Consider the following 19,796-nt stretch of genomic DNA (forward strand, 5'->3'; position numbering starts at 1 on the left):
TGTACATCCCATTCATTGTACATATCTATCGTATCTTACACGTTTTTATGAGAGATCGCATGAAGGGCTCGGCAGCCGAGACCTTGGTTTTCCATGGATCTCTTCAGCATCCAGCTACTGAGCGTAGTCTGTCTACCAAGCATAGTATGGCCTTTGTCCGTATACTGGTCGTGATGGCAGATGTACCCAGGGCCCCTTGCGCTGCTCCTTGGCAGTGCGCTCCTCATGTTGTCGTATCCTCGTCTTCTCCTCCTTGAGCAAAACCGTGAAGCCTAGAGAGTCAGTCAGCATAAATTTGAGATGGTATTTTCGGAATTGGGAAACGTACTTGTGCTCGGGTGTCTGATAATTCCCATTCGTCCTCGACCCTTGTAGTCAATTCGCTTTCCTCGCCACGGACCCCGGCCAACCCACGACTGAGCAATGTAGATGCTCGTGGGGTCCTCAACCTCGAGCCACTTGCCCTTCTGCGTCTGAATCTTGCACGGCTTGGCAAGGGTCTCGCCGTTGACCTTGCCGAGTCCCATGCCGCGCTGGGCAATGGCCAGGTCGCGAGCCTCCTCGAGGTAGTACCGGACCTCGGCCGCAAACTTCTTCTTGGACCACTTCATCTGCAGGATTGCCTCGTCGATGGGCTTGCCGGCGATCTGGCGGGCCAGCATGGTGAGCTTCTTGACGCTGGTGGCCATGAACTCGCTCTTGTGCAGGAGTTCCCGCTCGTTCATCCTAATTCGCTCCTCCTTGGACAACCGGCCGTTGTTCTGCACCATCTTGATCACCTTCTTGCGCTGCCAGCGGATACGGCTCCTCGGGTCAGGGTCCACGATCAAGGCCATGTTCTCCTTCGTCTTTTGCTCGACCTCGGCGCCTCCCGGGGCAGCCTCGGGGCGGCCCTTGGAGGGAGCCTCAATCTCGTCTTGGAAGATGTTGTCCTCGACACCGCTGTACATGCTCTTCTCGAGGAACTGCTCACGGCTCTTGGGGTCGTCGAGCTGCGAGGTCACGGGGTCCGCGGTGGAGGAGGAAGCGGCGTCCTTGTTCTTGGGCTTACCCCATCCCTTGAAGATGTTGGCGGCCCATTTGTGTCGTCGCTGCACCAAAGGTCCGACGCCGACTGACCAGAGGGGGGTAGGTGTGCTTGATACAGGGTTCGCGGACCTGGCTATATAGATTGAAGCTTGTGGTTAGCTGGATTATCAAGGCCAATTCACCCCATTGAGGGCAAGATCAGTAAGATCCGTACCTGAAACCGCCAGCCGCCGGGTGGCTAGTCGGAGACTCATGGTCGCAGAAGCTGTCGATATCTGCAAACCAACAAGTCCCTTGGTCGCTCTCACGGGTTTTGTCGAGTCGAGCGGCGTTTGATGGGCGAGATTCTTTTCCGCAAACGCCATTGGCCGGGGTTCAGCCGAAGACAAACGAAGAGGCATTCCCGGGTGCTTGCTTTGGTAGGTTCACGTGACTCGGGTGCTTAGCGCGATTAACATCAGCCCATCCTCGGAATCAACTTGCAACCTCTCGACCACATCGAAACTCCCGCCAATCCGCCCCAAACTCTCCCCTCCGCCGCCCGAACAGCTTCGCAAATCCATCTCAGTCACAATGGCCGTCCGACCCATCACCGGTGTACGTTTTCCCCGACCCAATGGCTGGGTATCGCGCGCCGCGGCGCTACCCGGGCCAGAGGAGCCGAATCGACCCCCCCGGTTGGTAGAGCTTTTCGTGGACTGACTCTGTCATAGATGCTCCGACGAAACCTCGTCCTGGACCTCAGCATCGCCCTCGGTACGTCGAATTACCCCCGCACCTCGGTCGAATTGGATCAATTGCGAATTGTTTTTGGGAAAGAGGAGGAACAATCGGAGGGCGCTGACAATTCGCGTGATGTGGTTGGTGGGGGGCAACTGGGCTGACTAGCATCGTCACAGGCACTGGCTTCGTCATGGCCAACTTCTTCTGGTAAGAACACCACGAACGACGGACGATTGACACGGACGGGACTGACCACGACGACGCAGGTATGGCTTCCACGTGCCCCGAACCAACGCCCGCGACAACTTCTACATCAAGCGCGAGGAGGAGCGGGCCGCTCAGAAGGACAACTAGAGAAAAGCGAACTAGGGCATCTGAAGGGGGCAGCGAGTATGGTGTGCACTTAGACCGAGGAGGAAACAACAGGCTCGTCAACGTTTTTCGTTTGTCGTGTAGCTGGGTAGAGAGCAGCAGCAGAATACCAAGGCTTCATCTGAAACGGTCGCCGGACAATCTGTAGTTATAGGCAAGGGCAACCGAGTCGACATGTGCTTTGATTTATTTAATCTGCCATTAACGTGTGAGGGGAGATATTTGTTACACTGCGTAGACTGAGCATGCTCTCATGCATCTTGACGAACCTCAGGCCATGTAAGGTCCCTCCATCCTCGGCTCAACCAAAACTGTCCGGCGATCCAATCTTTGAGTAGCCAAAAGCCTGCCTAGCCGAGCGGCGGTCAATCCATAGCTTCCCCTATGTACCAGGAGCTCGTCCATAGAGTGGTGATGTTGGAGGATGACCAGGTCGTTTCGGCAATGCGTCATCCAGCGGGTTGCCCATGACTCAATACTTGCGGTTGATGTGGAAACTCGCATAATACCAAGACTTACCCGTAGATAAAGCCCTTCTCTCCCTCTGCTCGATTGCAAATGTGTCGGGAACTATAGCTGTATCGTATCGTCTTGAAGGTTGCAAAGACCCCATGAGACTGCCGATTCGCGCGACATACCACCAGACTCGCCAATGAAAACACTGGCTGATGAGTTGAATGATAATAAATACCCGTAGACGAAATTCACTACCGAGCTGAGTCGGGCGAATGCCAACTCGACGACCATTGGTAATGTTGCGGAGGCGTCTTGTCCTTGCCATCCTTCTTGTCGTCATTTTTCTGGCCGGCGCTGCCGGCCTCTGGATAATCTCTCCCCTCCCAAGCTGTCGTCTCAACCATGAACGTGCCCTTTCTATCCTTGCATCTGCCGCAATCAACAAGTTAGAGAAACCCGGTATCACTCAAAAGCACAAGCTCGACACCACAGCGCGTGAAGCCAGTCAGCAGCAGCGGGGCAAAAGACTCACTTCCGGAATAGTCGATCGACGGCATAGCACTGCACAGGGCTATCCCACTTGACGGGCTCCTTGATCTCGCACTTGTACTGCAGCATCTCGAGGAGCTCGCATCCAGTGAGGTCGACGTTGCGCACGCCGCTCTCCAGCTTGCGCTTGCGGCCCTTGAGGTCTGTCTGGACACGCTCGGGAAGCTCAGAGGCGTGGAAGACTTGGCACGGGTAGCCCATCTTGAGACGAGCTCTAGCCGGCAGTTTATAATCAGACGATCGGCCTCTCTTACGAGGTATCTTTGGCCTCTCTTAAGATGGAGGCAGTAACCGGGGCGCGGCTGTTGGGTGAGGTTGAAGAGGCGAGTCTGGAAGAGGTGAGTTGAAGAACTTGAAGGTTGGCGGGCCTGAGCTCTTTGCCCTTTTTGGATATCCACGTCCAACCCCAACATATCATCAACGTGCTTCACAATCATTCATCCAGCATCACGCTCAAACATGATTTCTTTTGTTCATTTCATGCATATATCATTTCTCTCATTCAACCTATACTAGCCAGGACAACATCCTGGAGCCACGCATGTACACGAGTTGTCTCCAGAGCTTGCTTCATCACATCCAGTTCGAGTACACATAAGACTGATGGCCGACATACATTTGCGCTGATACTTTTACTTCCAACATTTTCTCTCGCACCATGAATACAAGATGCTAAAATACCTGCTAGATACTCCACGGCCTGCGTTCAGCACTTGCCTTGAATCCAACATTACCAGGCACTCGGCCTCGGCCTCAACCTCAATCTCATGTCCAAAAACTCACACATATACAACCGCTCGACGAAATCGCCGCCCGACACTTTCAAGCCACAAAAGCTGCCGGTATCAGTATCTCTGGCCGCCATCTGCCGCTCCTCTACAAGCTGATATCCACCCTAATCGGCCCTCCTCACTTCCACGCCGTCCTTGTCATCGATCTTGAGGGTCGCTTTGATGCTACTCGCCTCACCGGCTCCCCGTCTCACACACGACATGTTTACGTACAACGGCCGGCTCGAGGCACCCAGGAACAACTGCGAGCTCTAGTAGCCGAAGCCGAGGGTGTCCTGCTATACGGCGACACAGCGCAGGCCAGCGCCGGGCGCGAGTGGTGGGGTACCGTGGTCGTGGGAGGACATGGCGCCGGAGACGTCACTGCGAGCTGGAAGGGCTGGCTACGGGTCGATCGCGAGAACGTCCGCGGCTTTACACTTGGCATCAGCGCCGAGGAGGCCCTGGAGCAGAGGGGCCAGAGGCAAGGTGTCGTCGAGGCGGCTGGCTGGGCGGCCACTTCGCAGTGGGGAGGATTCACATTCAAAGAAGAGGGCGGTGATGTGAGCGCAAGCCAGGGCGCAGAGACGGCTGAGGGTGACGGGGAGTGAATCTATACAATGTGCAATGACATACGAGTAAGCTGCCACAGCCTGCCTGCTCCTCCTCCAGGGTTGACGTAGGGGTTCATGCTGTACTAGGTAAGACGCCGAAGTTACCAGGTGGATAATGTCGAGGCAGCCTGTACAGATAAGGACTCTTGTAGTGGAGACGGGGTGGTCAACTGGGGAGCATGAGGAGGGAGAACCCATCACCTCTCGAAGTTGCAGGTATATCCTTGGCCTTGCATACAGCTTCACATCCCCGGACGCCAGCTTGTACTACCTTTTGAAGCACAATTGTGGATTTTGGTCTGCATGGATTGGGTCAGGGATAAATGCGGTATTATGAGGACAGTGTCAAGAGGCCAGTATGAGTAAATGATTGAGTTGACAGGGCAAGTATTGGCGTTTCCAGGTGAGGGACTTTTGGGACAGTGTAATGAGCTGTGCGGGCTTTTCAGATAATATGACAAGTAATGAGAATGAGAAAGGGGTAATTGGGTCGTACGGGTGCATTCATACGCTGCTGACTTGATCGTCAGTAGATCCTGTTCAACTTCTTGACTTTGCTCTGGAACTGGGTGTGTTTGAGGGCAACATTAGAGGAAACTACATGAGACAAGAAGACTTGAAAACATTCACAATCATGAACCGGTAGTTGAAGTAAGAAGCTTCTGCTTTTTTGTTCTATCTTTTTTGCTGTATTCTATCTGATTGATGTGATGCTCATCAGGGTATAAGAGGGTGGGTGGTGCATCATGAGAAGCTAGCTAAAAAGGCCCAAAAGGAAAAGCCTCTCAATCGAGAAAAACATAGCAATCTATCTCGGACGATGTGTCTATGCTTCTTCTGTTCAAAAAGTCCTTGCAAAGACTTGATAGTGAATTTGCGCGCGTCGCTGATGCATCTGCAGAATGTCGTGAATGCAGATGGAAAAAAGAAAGCGTCATTTCGCATGGCTGTGACAAAGGAAAATTTCCGAACCCCAAAAACGCAACTGTAAAGATGTCCCAAACTGTGGAGAGATGTTGAAGAAGATACGCTCTGGAAAAGCAGCGGCTTAGATCGTGATGCCGTCCATGTCCACGGCGATCTCAGTGGCGCCAGTGGCCTCAGCCAGGAGGTTGGACTTGATAGAAGCGCCCATAGCCTTCTTCTTCTCCATCTCACGCTTGATACCGTGGTTCACGGCGTCAAGGACGTTGTCGACGGTGACACGGGGCTTGTAAGCAGGCTCGGTACCCTCCTCGTAGACACCAGTCTTGACGAGGATGCTGTACCAGTCGTTGTCGGCCTTCTCGTTGACAGCGTTGGTGCCGCGGATGTCACTCTCGGGGGTATCACCGACAAAGTAGACAGTCTCGGGAGGAGCAACGAGGCCGTGCTCGGTGTTTCGCCACTGGCCCATCAGGCGGGAAGCAAACTCAAAGGTCGAAACCTGGGGCTTGCCAAAGGCGTGGGTGTGCAGGAGGCCGTTGCCGCCAGTGAGGTCCTTGAAGGTGACCTCGAACATGCGGCGGAGAGCGCCCATGCCGAGGCGGACGTGCTCGTGGGCGGCGGACCAGACAACGTCGTTGTGGGAGAAGTAGAAGGGGGGACCCTCGTCGAAGGTCTCGCTGCGGGTTCCGAGACGGCCACCCTTGGACATGGCAAGATCAAGCATGATCTGGATATCGCCAGCCCAGTCGCGGGAGTCGGCAAAGACAAAGACGGCGTCGATGACAACATCGTCAAAGTCACGCTCACGGGAGTTGGCATGCTCCTCAGGGGTGAGCTTGCGGAAGGGAGTGGTAGCAGAGTTGTGCTTGATGATGTCGCCAGGGGTGACGACGTCCTTGAAGCCGTAGCCCTCGGCAACGTGACGGCACTTCTCGCCCTCACCACCGACGACGAGGACAGTGCCGTACTTCTCAGCCATCTCCCGCATGGGGGTGTGGCCGCAGATGAACTGGCCGGGCTTGATATCGCACTTGAGCTGGCCGGAGAGGTCGCCGCATCGCTCCTCTTCAGTCTTGCCACCACCGTTGGTGAGGAAGATGTGAGGTCTGTCAAGAGTACATTAGTGTCTAGTTCAACACCTAGCAAAAAAGTCACGATCTTGTTTATGTGGACCACCGACCCAGAAAAAATCCGGGGTTGGTGGATCGTGGCTTCGGCAGGGGCAGGGAATGGCGACTTACACTTGAATACCGTACTCGTTCTCGCCGTTCAGGACCTTCATGGCCTGGATAGCCTCAGGGATAGCCCGTCCGCCGCGAACGAGGACGCCATCAATGTCAAAGGCGAACACGAAGGAGTCGGCCACAGGCTTGTCGACAGGAGGGGAAAGGGGAGAGGCGGGAGTTCCGAGGCTCGCGATGCTGTCGCTAGAGCTGGAGGAGGCAAGCTCGGGAGAGCTGGGGATGGAATCGGGAGACTCGAGAGGAGAGTCGATCTCCTGCTTAGCAGAGAGAACCTCTTGAGCCGCAAGGGACTCCTGGAAGAACTGAGTCTGTTGTGAAGACATTTTGGGTGTAAAGGTGATGTTGGTAAGTCCTGCTCAGGCACGCGCTCAGAAGAACGCAGAGAGATTGTGGTTTATATGTGTAAACAGAGAGAGATCAAGCAATGACTCGTCGGTCGAGCTATTGTGTCTGATGGTGGATATGGAATCTGGGGATGAGATGGAGAATGATGGATTCTACCGTCAAGAACGGTGGGAGAAGTCTGGGGTTTTATAGATTTAGCTTCGACCACAAGAGTTGCTGATGCGACTCCTGAGGGTACATCAAGAAGGGACAGATAATGTGGATAGCAAATCCGTCATGTCATCTTGATTGCCTGCTTGGCCTCGGTTCTGTTGACATCTCGGTGATGGGCCGCGGATACGTACATGCCTTGGTCGCTAAGGTTTTGGGCATCGTCTCCAATCCGAGTCATTGATGGAACCGTGGCGAGCCATATTTTTCTCCCCTTATCCACAATTCGGGTTCCACTGAAAAGATTGTGAATGTACTGTACTGTAGTAAAACTCTCGGGGTATGAGGTAAGGGATGGGTTATTGTGGATAGTGCTCCATGAAGTGGATGGACGGTTCCAATGTACGTGCGTCAATCCATGGTTGAAGCCTCTCCTTCCTTCCTTCCTCCCACTAGCCGTGATGACGGTGTCGTTTGCGGGCTGGGCGATTAAGGTACCTGCCACATGGTTATACCCCAGTAGTGGGTACTCGCCATCCACACGTTACATCACCAACGACTCTCGTATCAGCTACTTCGCTGTCTCGAAACCTCCTGTCCCTCTCGGCGGCACGGGCGGCCCATTATTTTCACAAACGCCGTCGCCGCACTAGCCAACCTCATCAGCAACCCTCACAAACGTACCCCCTGGACGTCATGGCCAGGAACCCAGGTGTTTGGAAAACGCCCGTTTTCGACGGCTTACTGGGTGTAAATGGCGCAGCCTGCCTGACTGTGATGCGAGCAGAGCTGGGCGAGAAGCGAGTTGAGGCCGCACGGCAGGACAACAAGGCACAGGTCAGAAGTTTGCGACATGATACGTACTCATAGACAGGGGATTGCCGATGGGATCATCGCCCATGCTGACTCTCGGGTTCCTTGAATCGCATCTCGAGAGATACGGAACGGTACTGTACCGTCTTCTAAGGGCAACGATATTCAAAGACTAGGTGTGGACCCTGAGGCTCTCGAGCTGACGAACTCTCCAATCAGTGCGACTGTTTCAGCCATCTCTCAGTCTCGGACGCACAGCCCAGGGCAATCCTTCAGGGGACCTAGGGGACCTCGCACAAGGGGGCTTGCAGGAGGCTTGCTGCCGTGGCTTTCTCAAGGGACCTCAGGTTTGCTGGGCGCGAACCACAGGGACGGACTGCAAGACGACATTCCGCGCTGGGCCAGATGCCCCTCTGTGCGCCAACCGCGGAGACGAAAGCAAGGATTTGCTATCGCACAGTATCCACCGTCAAGCACCCAGTGACGACTACATACAGTATACGGTCACCGTCAGAGACGAGACGCCCTCCCCTCCATTGACGGTGGAAACGGCCAAGCCACGCATGCAGCTGCCGCTGGCCCCCCAACCAACTGGACACGACCGACGGGAATCTTGAATTGGTTCGTTACTTTCTCCGTCTGCCTGCAAATCTCTGTACCCTTTCCACCGCCATGCGCGCCCAGCTTCGGTCCGGAGCCCACAGTGACGTCAAACGGGCTCCGCCCAGGGACCCGCCGACCGGGCTCCGAGCCCTATCAGCCGCGCCGTGCGGCCCCACCATCGGGGGCCCTTGTGTGCTCCTAGCCCGGGAACATTCGGCTGGGTCATCAGCAAAGGGGACCAATATCCATGCTGGATGTCACTGCAAGACGTCGCCGTCCAGAGCCACCGGTGTTACAGAAGTGCACGCCGAGAACAAACAGCATATTGAATGATCCTGAATGATAAACGCCCGGAATCAGACACGGCATCGGAATGGCTGACGTTGTACAGCAGAATTGCGCGCAAACGGCTGCACGACGTGTAAGACGCCGTCAATCTTGATCCTGAAAAGCATGTGAGAGTGAGACGCGGTGAATAGATAGCCATTCTCACGTTGCCCTTTATCGCGGCAGATCTTGAGCAGGGCAGGGTCCTCGAGGCAGGGTTCGTCGATCGAGGCAGCCTGGTCTTCACTGCCATCTGCGAAGCTGCTAATTCAGTCGAACCGAGCTCAAGTCAGCTCTCGTCATGTCATCTTCATCATTCCTCACATCTTTGCTGAGCTATTGACAGGCTAGATATGCAGTTGCTGTACTGCCTGTCTGCTCGTTTATTCACGGCAAGATAGGCTCTACATCTAATTGGATCCCGTCCGGTCTCTCTCGGCGGCCTCTTGACAAACTGTTTGAGTCGGTAACTAGGATCATGGATGAGGGGCGTGTCGTTCTCGATCAACGTTCGCGCGCTGGCGCGGGGCCGGGGAGCATTGATAAAGACGCTGTTCCCTGTACCATCCCTGTAGCTGATGGAGTACTGCGCCGAGGGGAAGAGAGAGAATTGCGGTGGAGGAAGAGAGACGAGTAACGACGGATGCAGGCTGGATTATTACGGTGCTGCGCCGAGACGGTGAAGAAGGGGAGGAGGGGCGGGCGTATGAGATGGTGCTTTTTTGGTGGTTGTCGTCTTGGCCCTCCTCCATGACCGCGCTTAAGGCGGGCCGTGATGTCACAATTTTCCCCGCGAAGTTCTGGAATCTAGACCACTAGATTGGTGCAGCTTGTAGTAAATGGGGGGAGGATTTCATTATGAGAGAACCCAACATACAACGATAGTACCCATGGAGTGTGGACAGGAGGAGGCAGCTTTGGCCAGATGTACAAGTGCCTTGGCCTCGGTCGACTCCCGTCCCAAGATACCCGCCACCCCTCTCCTGCTCATCAATCAATGCCTCCTGCTTATCCTCGAGAGAAAAAATAACCCTGCCTTGAATCAGACGGGATATTTCTCACGTTTTCCTTGGCCTGCAATGGAGGGTAAGAGTGAAAAGGTGTGACGGGAGAGGCATGGTGACGGAGCTGGCGCAGAAGATCTGCCACACGCTGCCCTGAAATACCTCGTGCTGGCCCGCGTCAGATCTTTTGCGAATTCGAGAAAAACACAAAGAAAACCCTCCTGTCACTTTCTTTCCCGACCCAACGTGCCCCCCGGCGTTGCTGCATCGGGAAGGCGATCGGCACCCGATTTTGTTTTCCTTTGTTGCGTCCTTTTTTTCACATGGAAAGACAAGAGGCAAAACAGCCGGCGCCGTCGAAAACCCAACCCCCGTTGTTGCGCACGGCGGTCGGCCAAGCCCGAATTGCCAATCGCCGTCCGTCTCTCCGGCTCCCCGTACCTCCGCATACACGGACTGTGTACGGAGTACTTTTTGTCCTTGATCATATCCACGAGTCAAACCGTCGCTAAGAAATTAAGGGGAAAAAAGGATCTTCTCCACGGCAGTTGAATGATGATGATGATGCCTGGGGAAACTCCAGACGAAAGGTGGAAAACCCGCTTCCTCCACTTTCTTTCTCCGCTTCTCCAGATCCTCCCCCAAACTTCTCCCCACGAGCTAAATCTTGTCTCCTTCACTGAAGGTTGACAAACAGTCCTCCGTCGACCAGCAGCTGCGCGCCCGTCACGTAGCCGCTCAGCTCCGGGCAGGCCAGGAAGACGGCGGGCCCGGCCATGTCGGACGGGGAGCCTGTCCGCCCGAGGGGGATGCGGCCCTCCATGTACGCCCGCTTGTTGTCGTCTGCCAGGTCGGCGTCGTTGAGCTGCGTGCGGATCGTGCCTGGGAGGAGGGCGTTGCACCGGATGTTGTGCTCGCCCAGCGCGCATGCTGTGCTCTGCATCAGGCTCAGCACGCCCGCCTTGGTGGGAGTGTAATGCGTCTGCTGTCCGCCGCCAACGAGAGCCGAGATGGATGATACTCCAATGATGCTTCCGCCCTTGGGTGTCTGGTTGAGGGCCATCTGCCGTGCTGCAGCCTGAGTCACGTAGAAAGCGCCATCAAGATTTGTCCGCACCGTCTTGTAGAGGAGATCCGACTCGAGGGTCAAAAAGTCGGCAAAAGTGCAGATACCAGCGTTGGAGACGCACACATCGAGGCGCTTACTGGGGCCCGAGTGCTCAACCGCCATCTTGACCAGGTTGGTGGCCGTGTCCGGGTTGCGGACGTCGCCCTCTTGGTGAGCGAGGCGGCCGGCGGTGGGGGTCGCTTTTCGGATGGCATCGGCCTCGGCAATGAGCGAGTCGAGATGCTTCTTGTCCTTTTCAAGGCCGAGGTGGTTGACGACCACATTGGCACCCTGGCGGAGGAACTCGAGGCAGATGGCGCGGCCAATGCCTGTTGTGCCGCCCGTGATGATGGCGCTCTTGTTGGCGAGGAGACCCGCTGGCATCAACATGGTGATTTGTGTATGTGGGTTATGGATTATGTGTTGGTGTTTCGTAGGTTGTCGTGATGGTTAATGAGGCCCGATGATCACCGAAGCTCCGCAGCTCGTTGGATATTTTGCTATCGGTGGAGGATACGCCGAGTATAAGCCCAATTGTCGTGATAGAGGTTGTGATGTATGGGTGAAGATGTGTATGTCAACGTAAAAGATGTTTTCGCTTGCACAAAAGATTCAGGACAAGAAAGAGACTCAAGACGACTCCCGCTTCCAACCCTCCTCTTCCCCTCACTTCCGGGAGACGGCTCTTAAAAGCACCGAAACCACCCAACCTCGGACCCTTCTCCTCCATCAGCATCCCATCGTGACCCGCGAAATTTGGTGGGACAGGCAAAAGACACGGCAGCCCCAAAAAAAAGCACAATCTTTAGCCAAAATTGGTCTCGGGCAGCTCCAGCAACCCGTCGACTGCTGTCAGTTGTCGTGTTTCCGAGTGTCCCTCGGTGCACCAAGGAGCGAGGGGCGAACGTGGCAAATCAGATTCTTCGAGATGATGGATCTCCCTTCCTAGGCTCGGTATGCTTTATAGCGAGATGCCGGCGGGGCGAATTGCGAAGAAAGAGGGTCATTTGACTCTATGAATACGCGGAATAGACCCAGGCTTCTTGGCAGCAAAAGGAAACCTTTCAAAGAGAAGCATATGATCAAGGTGAAAAAGCACACCAAACATGAGGCGATCGTGAGTTCGTCCTACCCAAGATCGTGAACCCCCTTGACATGCCATCTCGCATCCTTCACTCCCCCTGCTGCAGCTCACACACACGTGTACCCAGACGTACGGTTCCCACAAAAACCGACAAGCCTACCGGCCGCTCGAGCCAACGGCTCGTGCTGGGGTTGGAAGCATCGTGAAGTGTGGCCACGAGAGTGGTAACAAAACGGCCACCGTCTGTGAGTGGCGCACTCCGACGGTCACCGTTTCTGACCCCCAGAAAAAAATCTCACGATGCTCACGTCGCGTCTATTCTTGAGTGAGGGGTGTGCACGCACAAAGCGCCATCCAGGGGTGGGCCACAACCATGATCGTGGGTTTTTCTCTTGTTTCGTGGGTCTCTGCGTTTCTGACAGCCTGATGTCTGGGGTATATTTCAACGACATGTCTTTGGTGGCGTTTGATGACTTGGTGATGATAATCAACAATTGAAGTCAACTTGTGAGATGGACGCTCAACAACACCAACAAATCAACAAAATCGGGTTTCTTAACTTGACTTTACGTCCAATAATCCATCTCACTATAGTTGAACAAAATCACATCTTTTTAACTTGTTTTTCAATTCACTCTATGGAAATGCTTCGTGTCTTTGAAATCATCCCAAAACTATAAAATGCAATGCAAATCTCATGCCTAGATAATTCGAAACCCTTTTGCAGGTCAGGCAATACACTATAACGTGTGTATGCAACGGTTTATACCCAAGTCTTTCTTTCCCCAACCGGACCCTCATCATGCGATCGCATTGAAACATTGGCTGCGATCACAAATCCTGGTGAGTACTAAAAGTGTATGCTGGATTCATACCAAGGTATGATATCCTCTAGCGATCCAGCCATCTAAGCGGCCGTTGAGGTGGTGAGGCCCTCGACCTTGGCCGCAAGCTGCTCAACAACACCGTTGGGCTTGGACTCTTCCTTGGTTTCTGGCTTCTCCTCCTCCTCCTTCTCATTGGGAGGGCTGGGGGGCGCCAGGGTAGGGACCGCGGGCATCTTGAGAAGGTAGTCGCTGGGGATCAACTTGGATCGGGCAGCCGGGTTGAGGGTCAGACCGAAACCGGGCTTATCCAGGTCCGCCGTTGTCAGGAAGCCCTTGGTGGGGATGGGCTCATCGATGAAGAGATCACCAAACACGGGCAGCACGCTCTTGCCATCGGGCGAGTTGGCAAGGTACTCCTGGAAGGGGGTGTTGGGCTGAGAGATCTGGAAGTGGTAGCTGTAAGGGCCACTGGCGTGAGGGACGATGGGAATGTCATAGGCCGCAGCATGGGCAGCGACCTTGAGGAGTTCAGTCAGACCGCCAAGCCACATGACATCGGGCTGGATGATGTCGAGGTTTCGGTCCTCGATGAGCTTGCGGAAACCAAATCGCGAATACTCATGCTCACCAGTGGTGAACTTGACCTGGGGGTGAGCTCGCTTGATCAGAGCGAAGCCGTCAGTGTCATCGGGAGACAGGCACTCCTCCCACCAGTTGATGTTGAGATCCAGAGTCGCCTTGACGATCTCGATTGTGTAAGAGACGTTGAGACTCATGTAGCAGTCGACCATGATGGGGAAGTCGGGACCGACGGCCTCACGGTGCTTGCGGAGGAACTCGACGTTCTTGCGAAGACCCTCGTGACCATCATCGGGGCAGAAGGGCAGGGGGACCTTGGCTCCCCAGAATCCCATGGCCTTGGCGGCTGTGGGCTCGGGGCCGGTGCAGTAGAAGTCGAGGCGCTCCTTTGTAGCTCCACCAATGAGACGGTAGACGGGCTCGTTGCGCAGCTTGCCCAGAAGATCCCAGAGGGCAAGGTCGATGACGGAAATGACAGCGATTGGCAGACCCTTGCGGCCATAGAACATGGATGCACGGTACATCTGCTCGAAGAGAAGGTTTGTGTTGCGGGGGTCGGCACCGATGAGGAAACGCTCGAAGTGCTGGTGGACGAGCCAGCAAGCAGGGGGGCCTGAGAATAGACTGTCAGTCGCTTGTTGTTCATGGAGCCTTCATTGGATGGTTTTCAAGCCCATAGTCAGGCTGGATGTCGAGAATTGAACTCACCTCCAAAGCCAGTTGCAAAGCCAACAGTGCCATCCGTAGCCTCAATCTCGACCAGGAACGAGCCCAGCACGTTGATGCCCCAGCTGGTTCGAGACTTCTTGTACTGCTCCCATCTCGAGCAAGGTGTTGAGATGTCGCTGTCAATGAGCCTGTTTGGTAGATGTCAGTCAAAGTTACCGTTTGAGAGGAATTGGGTCGTACCAGTGACCGCCCTTGACGTTGTGATAATCACCGCCTAGCTCGCGAGTTAGCAATTGTCATACTCAACCATCTAGGCGGTCATGGATGCGCCCAGATGGCTTGAGGAGTTACCCCTCTTCTCAATTGAGAGCCGGGCAACGCGGAAGAGGGGTTCTTACCTGATCCAACACCGCCAATGATGAATGACCTTATGGCCTTGATGGTCGGGAAATCTCTAACAGTAGCCATCTTGTTGTCGTTTTCGTTCAATGTCACTATCAAGAGAAGGGCGATGGAAAAGAGTTGATTGCGACGAGTCGAGGATGAGGAGGAAGAGAGAAAGAAGGGTGAGAATGAGTTGGGAAGAAGATGACCGTAACACGCTGGGGCTTGGCTGCTTTACAAAGGAAGCGCCGGTGGCACTGCAGGTGGGTTAAAGATAATTCCAGCCGATCACGTATCATTCAATGGTAGCCGAGTCGTGCGCCTCTAGGCAGCTCACGATGGATTACCGGTCTTGTGATGCCCGCTGAAGCGGGCAGGAGCCGGCAGAGTCGCCTCCGGATAAGTGGTGGGGGTTTGAATTCCGCCGGATTCCCGACATGGCGATGCAATCGTCGGGCAGAGATGCACCGAGCGATGGCGTCGCGAATGGATCCATCTCCAACTGTGTGGACAGCTCCACCTTTTCTCGGTGGTCGTCGGGGTTTTGAGACTTTTTGCTCGGGTAGCTTAGCGGCGGCTCATGCTTGCTCATGGGATGGGGCCCAATTTTCTCCTGGTTTCGTAGCGACTGGTCGAGAACGTTATTGCGCGCCGGCTGTGTACGCAAGAGGATCCATGGATGATGGATTGTGTGCGGTGCGCATGCGAAGGTTTGTGCCTCGTGGGGGTTTCTGCTTGCGGCAGTTGATGAAGAAACCAGTGAGGTGTGCATCTGCTGTCCCAGGTTGTCAAAACGCTGTTGAACCCGAGATCGTTTTTTTGGCGGCTCGGCTTTTTCTGGTGGCGGGTTTGTGGAAGATTGCGGGGTGGACGGGGGTTGTGAAGAACGGGGGCTGAGATTTTGGGGGAAGTGGAGGGTGAAGATCCGGGAAAGTTCCTGGGCAGTGGACGGTCAAAAAGTCATATAATCTAGCGGTGTCTCCTTTCATGATATCCCAGCAGAAATCTTTCAATAAACAACGTGTTCCAGACACTTCACCAGCTCACAAAAGAGTGACCGCTTCTTCTTGGTAAACAAACCCTTTCGCACGAGAGCATCATGGGAGGAGATGACCCCTTGCCGGTCCGGGGCAAGTGACTTGCCATGCCGGCCCACTTGCCGAGCCATCCACCAATCATTGTACAACAGAGTGTTCCCCGCTAAAGGAAAGAGCTTGGTCGCGCGTGAGGTGAAGGGAAGGTTTGGGCAGGTACGAACGAGGGTGCTCGGTTCTTTCCTCTCCGCATCACCAGAGATCGAATTCACTTCACAAGCCTCCGAGGAAGAGCGCTATGGCCCTCCCCCTTCCACCCCTTGTTCCCCCCTGAAGCCGTGCTATTCTGCTGGCTGAATCTCAATAGCTTCAAGATTGCAAAAAAAGGATTACAGAAAATCTCTTCTTCTCCTGTCGCATAATTTTACTTGCGGCTCCCGGTCAACGGAAGTACACCGAAGAGCTGGAGCTCTGACAGCTCGCCCTTAGCCCGTAGCCCACCTCGGCCCACCTCTGACCAGGCCCGGTCTGAGGCGCCACTCACTCCCCGTCCGTCCGAGGCCCAAAGCCAGCAAAAAGCGACAAAGGAGAAACAAGAGACAGGTGACTTTGACAAAGGGGAATGGGCAGCTCATAAGTTTTATCCTACCAAAAGAGACGTGTCGGCAATCCGCGGTATTGCCTAAATACCTACCTGGGCTACCAGGTTGTGCAGCCGCCTCCGTATCCATATGGAAAAGTTAGGTACCTGACCTGGGGTATGGTAGCGTAACCGCATGCCTCTTCTCCTCTTACTTCTCCATCCTCCCCTTGGGCCCTCGGGAGATCTTTCTCCTTCTCGCGCGAACCATTGTCCCGGATCGCGAGCTTCCTCTGCAGAGACTCCAAACTCCCTGCACCGCACTTTTGCCCGTTCCCGCGTATCCAGCCCTTTGTCGCATACCACTCGCATCGCTCACTCACACGACCGTTGCTGAGCTCGCACTTTCATCGCACCGACACGCGAGGTCTCTGACAAGGGCATCCCGATTCTTCTCTCACCCTCGAGGCCATGCACAACGGGGTGGGCAAGAACTCGGGCGATGTCTCGGTAGAGAATCGCCCGCCCACGACCGAGATCGATAGCGACGAGGCCAACCAGCTCCTCAGCGAGGACGATGATCATGGCGACCAGGAGACCCTATGTCGCAACGGGAAAAGGAAACGGCCCATCTCGGTCTCGTAAGTCGCGACGCTGGCTGCTGGCTCTCATGCCCAGTCATGCTCCCCTCTTTTTTTTTGTTTGTCTGTCCATTCTGTACACTCAAGTCATTGTCGCGATCGTGGATTCCCTACCTTGCTCGGGCTTCATCTTGGGTCAGATTATCACCCGTTGAATTGTTGGATCCAGTTTTAAGATCTGCGTCGGATCTTATCTACACTTTTATACTATTTCTGTTCTAAACACCATGTCACCGTACACGGCCGCATCTTCACCCCAATCTTCACCCTCGCCATTAGATCCACCCATCACCGAGCCCACCCCCAACCCCAACCCCAATACTGCGACCTTCTTCCAGCCCTCCTTGCCTTTCGAGATAACGAACACCGCCAATACTCAAGCTAACTCCGTCATCCCCAGGTGTGAGCTATGCAAGCAAAGAAAGGTATGTTCTTTACTGATACTTGCTCTCCTCCCAGTTCTCCGCTGGTCCTTGGCAGTACTATCAACAACATGTACTAATATGCGCTTCGCCTTTACAGGTCAAATGTGATCGTGGTCAACCCTCTTGTGGTTGGTGTAGCCGAAATGGCGCCGTCTGCGAGTACAAGGAGCGCAAGAAGCCTGGCTTGAGAGCTGGCTACGGTCGCGAACTCGAACAGCGTCTCGACAAGCTCGAAGAGATCTTGCGCTCTCATGCCGAGATCCTTCAAGCCACTCTAGCAGCCAACACCAATCCTGCTCTTGCTGCCAGCGTCCGACATAGCAACCCAAGTCTTCCCAGCGATCAAGGAACACCACGAGATGGTCCTCACGTCTTTCGACCCTCCGAGCCCGTCCGTACCCCTCAGACCGACTCTGCTTTGTTTGGGCAGAAAGCTCCCAGCTCTGGTTTTGCGCCCAGCACCCAAAGCGTTGACTTTGGCGTCGCCCGTACTCCTGGTGTGAGCGATGGCTTTCAGAATGGGAACCATGTGCAGCTGCCTCCCATGACGGCGGCTTCTCAGATCTCGCCCATGCAGCCCAGCGCAGCTGCGCAAGACTACTACAACTCTGTACAACCCAATATTCATTCTCCCACAGCAGCAATGTCAGCAGCCCCTGGAACTACCACTCCCGACCGGGATATGCCACCCTACGACCTTCTCTACGCCCTTGTCGACCTCTACTTTAAACACATCAACACCTGGTGCCCAATCCTTCACCGCAAAACAACCCTAGATACCCTATTCGGTCCGTCTACACTCGACGAGACTGATCGAATCCTCCTCCACGCGATTGTGGCAACGACAATGCGCTACTCGACAGATGCGAGATTGACCGACGAACGACGGGAGCACTACCACAGGGTTTCCAAAGAACGAGTTCTCCTTTACGGCATGGGAAACTCATCAGTCAAGTCCCTGCAAGCTCTCGTCATTCTCGCCCTCGATCTCGTCGGTAGCGGCAATGGGCCTCCGGGATGGAACATCATGGCGCTCATCACCCGCTCCGTGGTACAACTTGGCCTGGCTGTAGAAATCACGTCGTCGACAGTGTCCCCCCATTACCTCTCAATTTATACCTTGCGTGCCATGACTCTTTCAGAGCCTAAAGACTTTATTGAAGAAGAGGCGCGACGGCGACTCTTCTGGATGATTTACCTGCTGGACCGATACGCAACGATCGCAACAGCCTTCGAGTTCGCCCTCGACGACCGGGAAATAGACAGGACGTTGCCCTGCCGCGACGATCTGTGGATCAAGAATCAAAAGGTGGACACCAGGTGGTTCCGCACTGATGTGAACCACTCGGGCTCCCCAGACCACGACATCGACCAGCCCGAGAATCTTGGCGCCTTTGCGTACTACATTGAGATTCTTGGCATTCTTTCCAAGATACACAAGTTCTTGAAGCAGCCAGTTGATATCAGTGCCTTAAGCGACGTGGAGCAATGGCAGATGCGGTACAAGGAGTTGGACAACATGCTGACGTCGTGGAAGTTTGGCCTCCCCGGTGAGTTTGGCAACATGGCCAAGCTCTTCCATCCGGGCAGCAAGAACATCAATTGCGCCTGGGTCATGCTTCACGCCACGTACCACACAGCTGTCATCCGCCTTCATTCGTCTGCCGCCTATCCTACGACAAGGTCCCCCATCTTCACCCCGTCTTATAGTGCATCTCAACGGTGCCACAGCGCCGTGGAGAATGTGGCTGCGCTGGGGGAATTCGTAGTGAATAATGGGATGTTGGCCAAGCTGGGTCCACCATTTGCATTTACTCTTTGGGTGTCAGCACGGCTACTCCTTGTTCACGGCTCAACAGTTGAGCACAAACTGTCGCCTCAGATTTCCTTCTTTGTCGACAGCCTCCGCGATATGGGTCGGTTCTGGCCTGTTGCCGCTCGATACTGTCAGTTACTGCAAAGGGTCCTGGACGAGCACCGCGATAGTGAGCGACAGGGCGATGGCATAACCCCCAGCTCTGTCAAGATACTGTCTGACATGCGACGCACGGCATTCGATCTGGACTTCCTCATCTCTCGGCAGCCGAACCAGGGTGGATCAGCGCTGAGTCGATTGCCCAGTGTCACACCAGCGAGGACGCCAGCACCAAACGAACTTGAATATCTCGATGTCTTTGACTTTTTCAACGTTCCTCGCCTGCCGTTCGGAGGCGAGAATATTGCTGGTGTGAATGGAACTCCAGCGCCAGCAGACAACAGCATGGATACATCCAATGACAATGGTCCTCCTGGCCTGGGGGCCTCGAACGAGTTTAATATCACCAACTTCATGGTCGATGCCAACAGCGATTGGCTGTTTAAGCAGGAAGGGGGGTCGAAATTTATGACGACAACATGAAGCATGGCTGAAAGCCAACATGTTTCTTGCTGTTCTTTTACGTCTAATGTCGGTCGGTCGGTTGTGTAAGGCGAGGTTTTGGACAAACCTTCTTGTTAGGATACCCTCATCTTTTCACATTGGTCTGCGTTGTGGCGCTGG

At 54.6% G+C, this 19,796-nt stretch overlaps 8 protein-coding genes across 8 annotated transcripts; 3 read left to right on the forward strand and 5 right to left on the reverse strand.

Annotated features, from left to right (window-relative positions):
* Positions 1 to 132: 132 nt before the first annotated feature.
* NCS57_00715300 (uncharacterized protein) lies at positions 133 to 1,361 on the reverse strand (the record flags this gene model as incomplete). The annotated part of the gene is made up of 3 exons (XM_053057015.1): positions 1,244 to 1,361; positions 329 to 1,162; positions 133 to 272 (listed from the first exon to the last, which is right to left on the reverse strand). Exons 1-3 carry the CDS (start codon positions 1,281 to 1,283, stop codon positions 133 to 135), a joined length of 1,014 nt encoding a protein of 337 aa, XP_052913210.1. The 5' UTR covers positions 1,284 to 1,361.
* A 241-nt stretch (positions 1,362 to 1,602) lies between these two features.
* Positions 1,603 to 2,106, forward strand: NCS57_00715400 (Cytochrome c oxidase subunit 9, mitochondrial; the record flags this gene model as incomplete). The annotated part of the gene is made up of 4 exons (XM_053057016.1): positions 1,603 to 1,626; positions 1,743 to 1,785; positions 1,929 to 1,959; positions 2,019 to 2,106. 4 exons carry the CDS (start codon positions 1,603 to 1,605, stop codon positions 2,104 to 2,106), a joined length of 186 nt encoding a protein of 61 aa, XP_052913211.1.
* A 725-nt stretch (positions 2,107 to 2,831) lies between these two features.
* NCS57_00715500 (uncharacterized protein) lies at positions 2,832 to 3,330 on the reverse strand (the record flags this gene model as incomplete). The annotated part of the gene is made up of 2 exons (XM_053057017.1): positions 2,832 to 3,009; positions 3,113 to 3,330. The coding sequence occupies 2 exons, from the start codon at positions 3,328 to 3,330 to the stop codon at positions 2,832 to 2,834; spliced, it is 396 nt and encodes a 131-aa protein (XP_052913212.1).
* Positions 3,331 to 3,407: 77 nt separating this feature from the next.
* Positions 3,408 to 4,510, forward strand: NCS57_00715600 (uncharacterized protein; the record flags this gene model as incomplete). Its single annotated transcript, XM_053057018.1, has 2 exons — positions 3,408 to 3,467; positions 3,818 to 4,510. 2 exons carry the CDS (start codon positions 3,408 to 3,410, stop codon positions 4,508 to 4,510), a joined length of 753 nt encoding a protein of 250 aa, XP_052913213.1.
* Positions 4,511 to 5,561: 1,051 nt separating this feature from the next.
* NCS57_00715700 (uncharacterized protein) lies at positions 5,562 to 7,007 on the reverse strand (the record flags this gene model as incomplete). The annotated part of the gene is made up of 2 exons (XM_053057019.1): positions 5,562 to 6,546; positions 6,682 to 7,007. The coding sequence occupies 2 exons, from the start codon at positions 7,005 to 7,007 to the stop codon at positions 5,562 to 5,564; spliced, it is 1,311 nt and encodes a 436-aa protein (XP_052913214.1).
* A 3,595-nt stretch (positions 7,008 to 10,602) lies between these two features.
* NCS57_00715800 (uncharacterized protein) lies at positions 10,603 to 11,424 on the reverse strand (the record flags this gene model as incomplete). Its single annotated transcript, XM_053057020.1, has 1 exon — positions 10,603 to 11,424. The coding sequence occupies one exon, from the start codon at positions 11,422 to 11,424 to the stop codon at positions 10,603 to 10,605; it is 822 nt and encodes a 273-aa protein (XP_052913215.1).
* A 1,601-nt stretch (positions 11,425 to 13,025) lies between these two features.
* Positions 13,026 to 14,799, reverse strand: NCS57_00715900 (MR-MLE domain-containing protein; the record flags this gene model as incomplete). The annotated part of the gene is made up of 4 exons (XM_053057021.1): positions 14,592 to 14,799; positions 14,434 to 14,467; positions 14,233 to 14,381; positions 13,026 to 14,137 (listed from the first exon to the last, which is right to left on the reverse strand). Exons 1-4 carry the CDS (start codon positions 14,659 to 14,661, stop codon positions 13,026 to 13,028), a joined length of 1,365 nt encoding a protein of 454 aa, XP_052913216.1. The 5' UTR covers positions 14,662 to 14,799.
* Positions 14,800 to 16,662: 1,863 nt separating this feature from the next.
* NCS57_00716000 (Zn(2)-C6 fungal-type domain-containing protein) lies at positions 16,663 to 19,655 on the forward strand (the record flags this gene model as incomplete). The annotated part of the gene is made up of 3 exons (XM_053057022.1): positions 16,663 to 16,832; positions 17,233 to 17,257; positions 17,355 to 19,655. The coding sequence occupies 3 exons, from the start codon at positions 16,663 to 16,665 to the stop codon at positions 19,653 to 19,655; spliced, it is 2,496 nt and encodes an 831-aa protein (XP_052913217.1).
* Positions 19,656 to 19,796: the final 141 nt, after the last annotated feature.

This window comes from Fusarium keratoplasticum, chromosome 5 (genome assembly GCF_025433545.1).
Source record: "Fusarium keratoplasticum isolate Fu6.1 chromosome 5, whole genome shotgun sequence".
Lineage (NCBI taxonomy): Eukaryota > Fungi > Ascomycota > Sordariomycetes > Hypocreales > Nectriaceae > Fusarium > Fusarium keratoplasticum.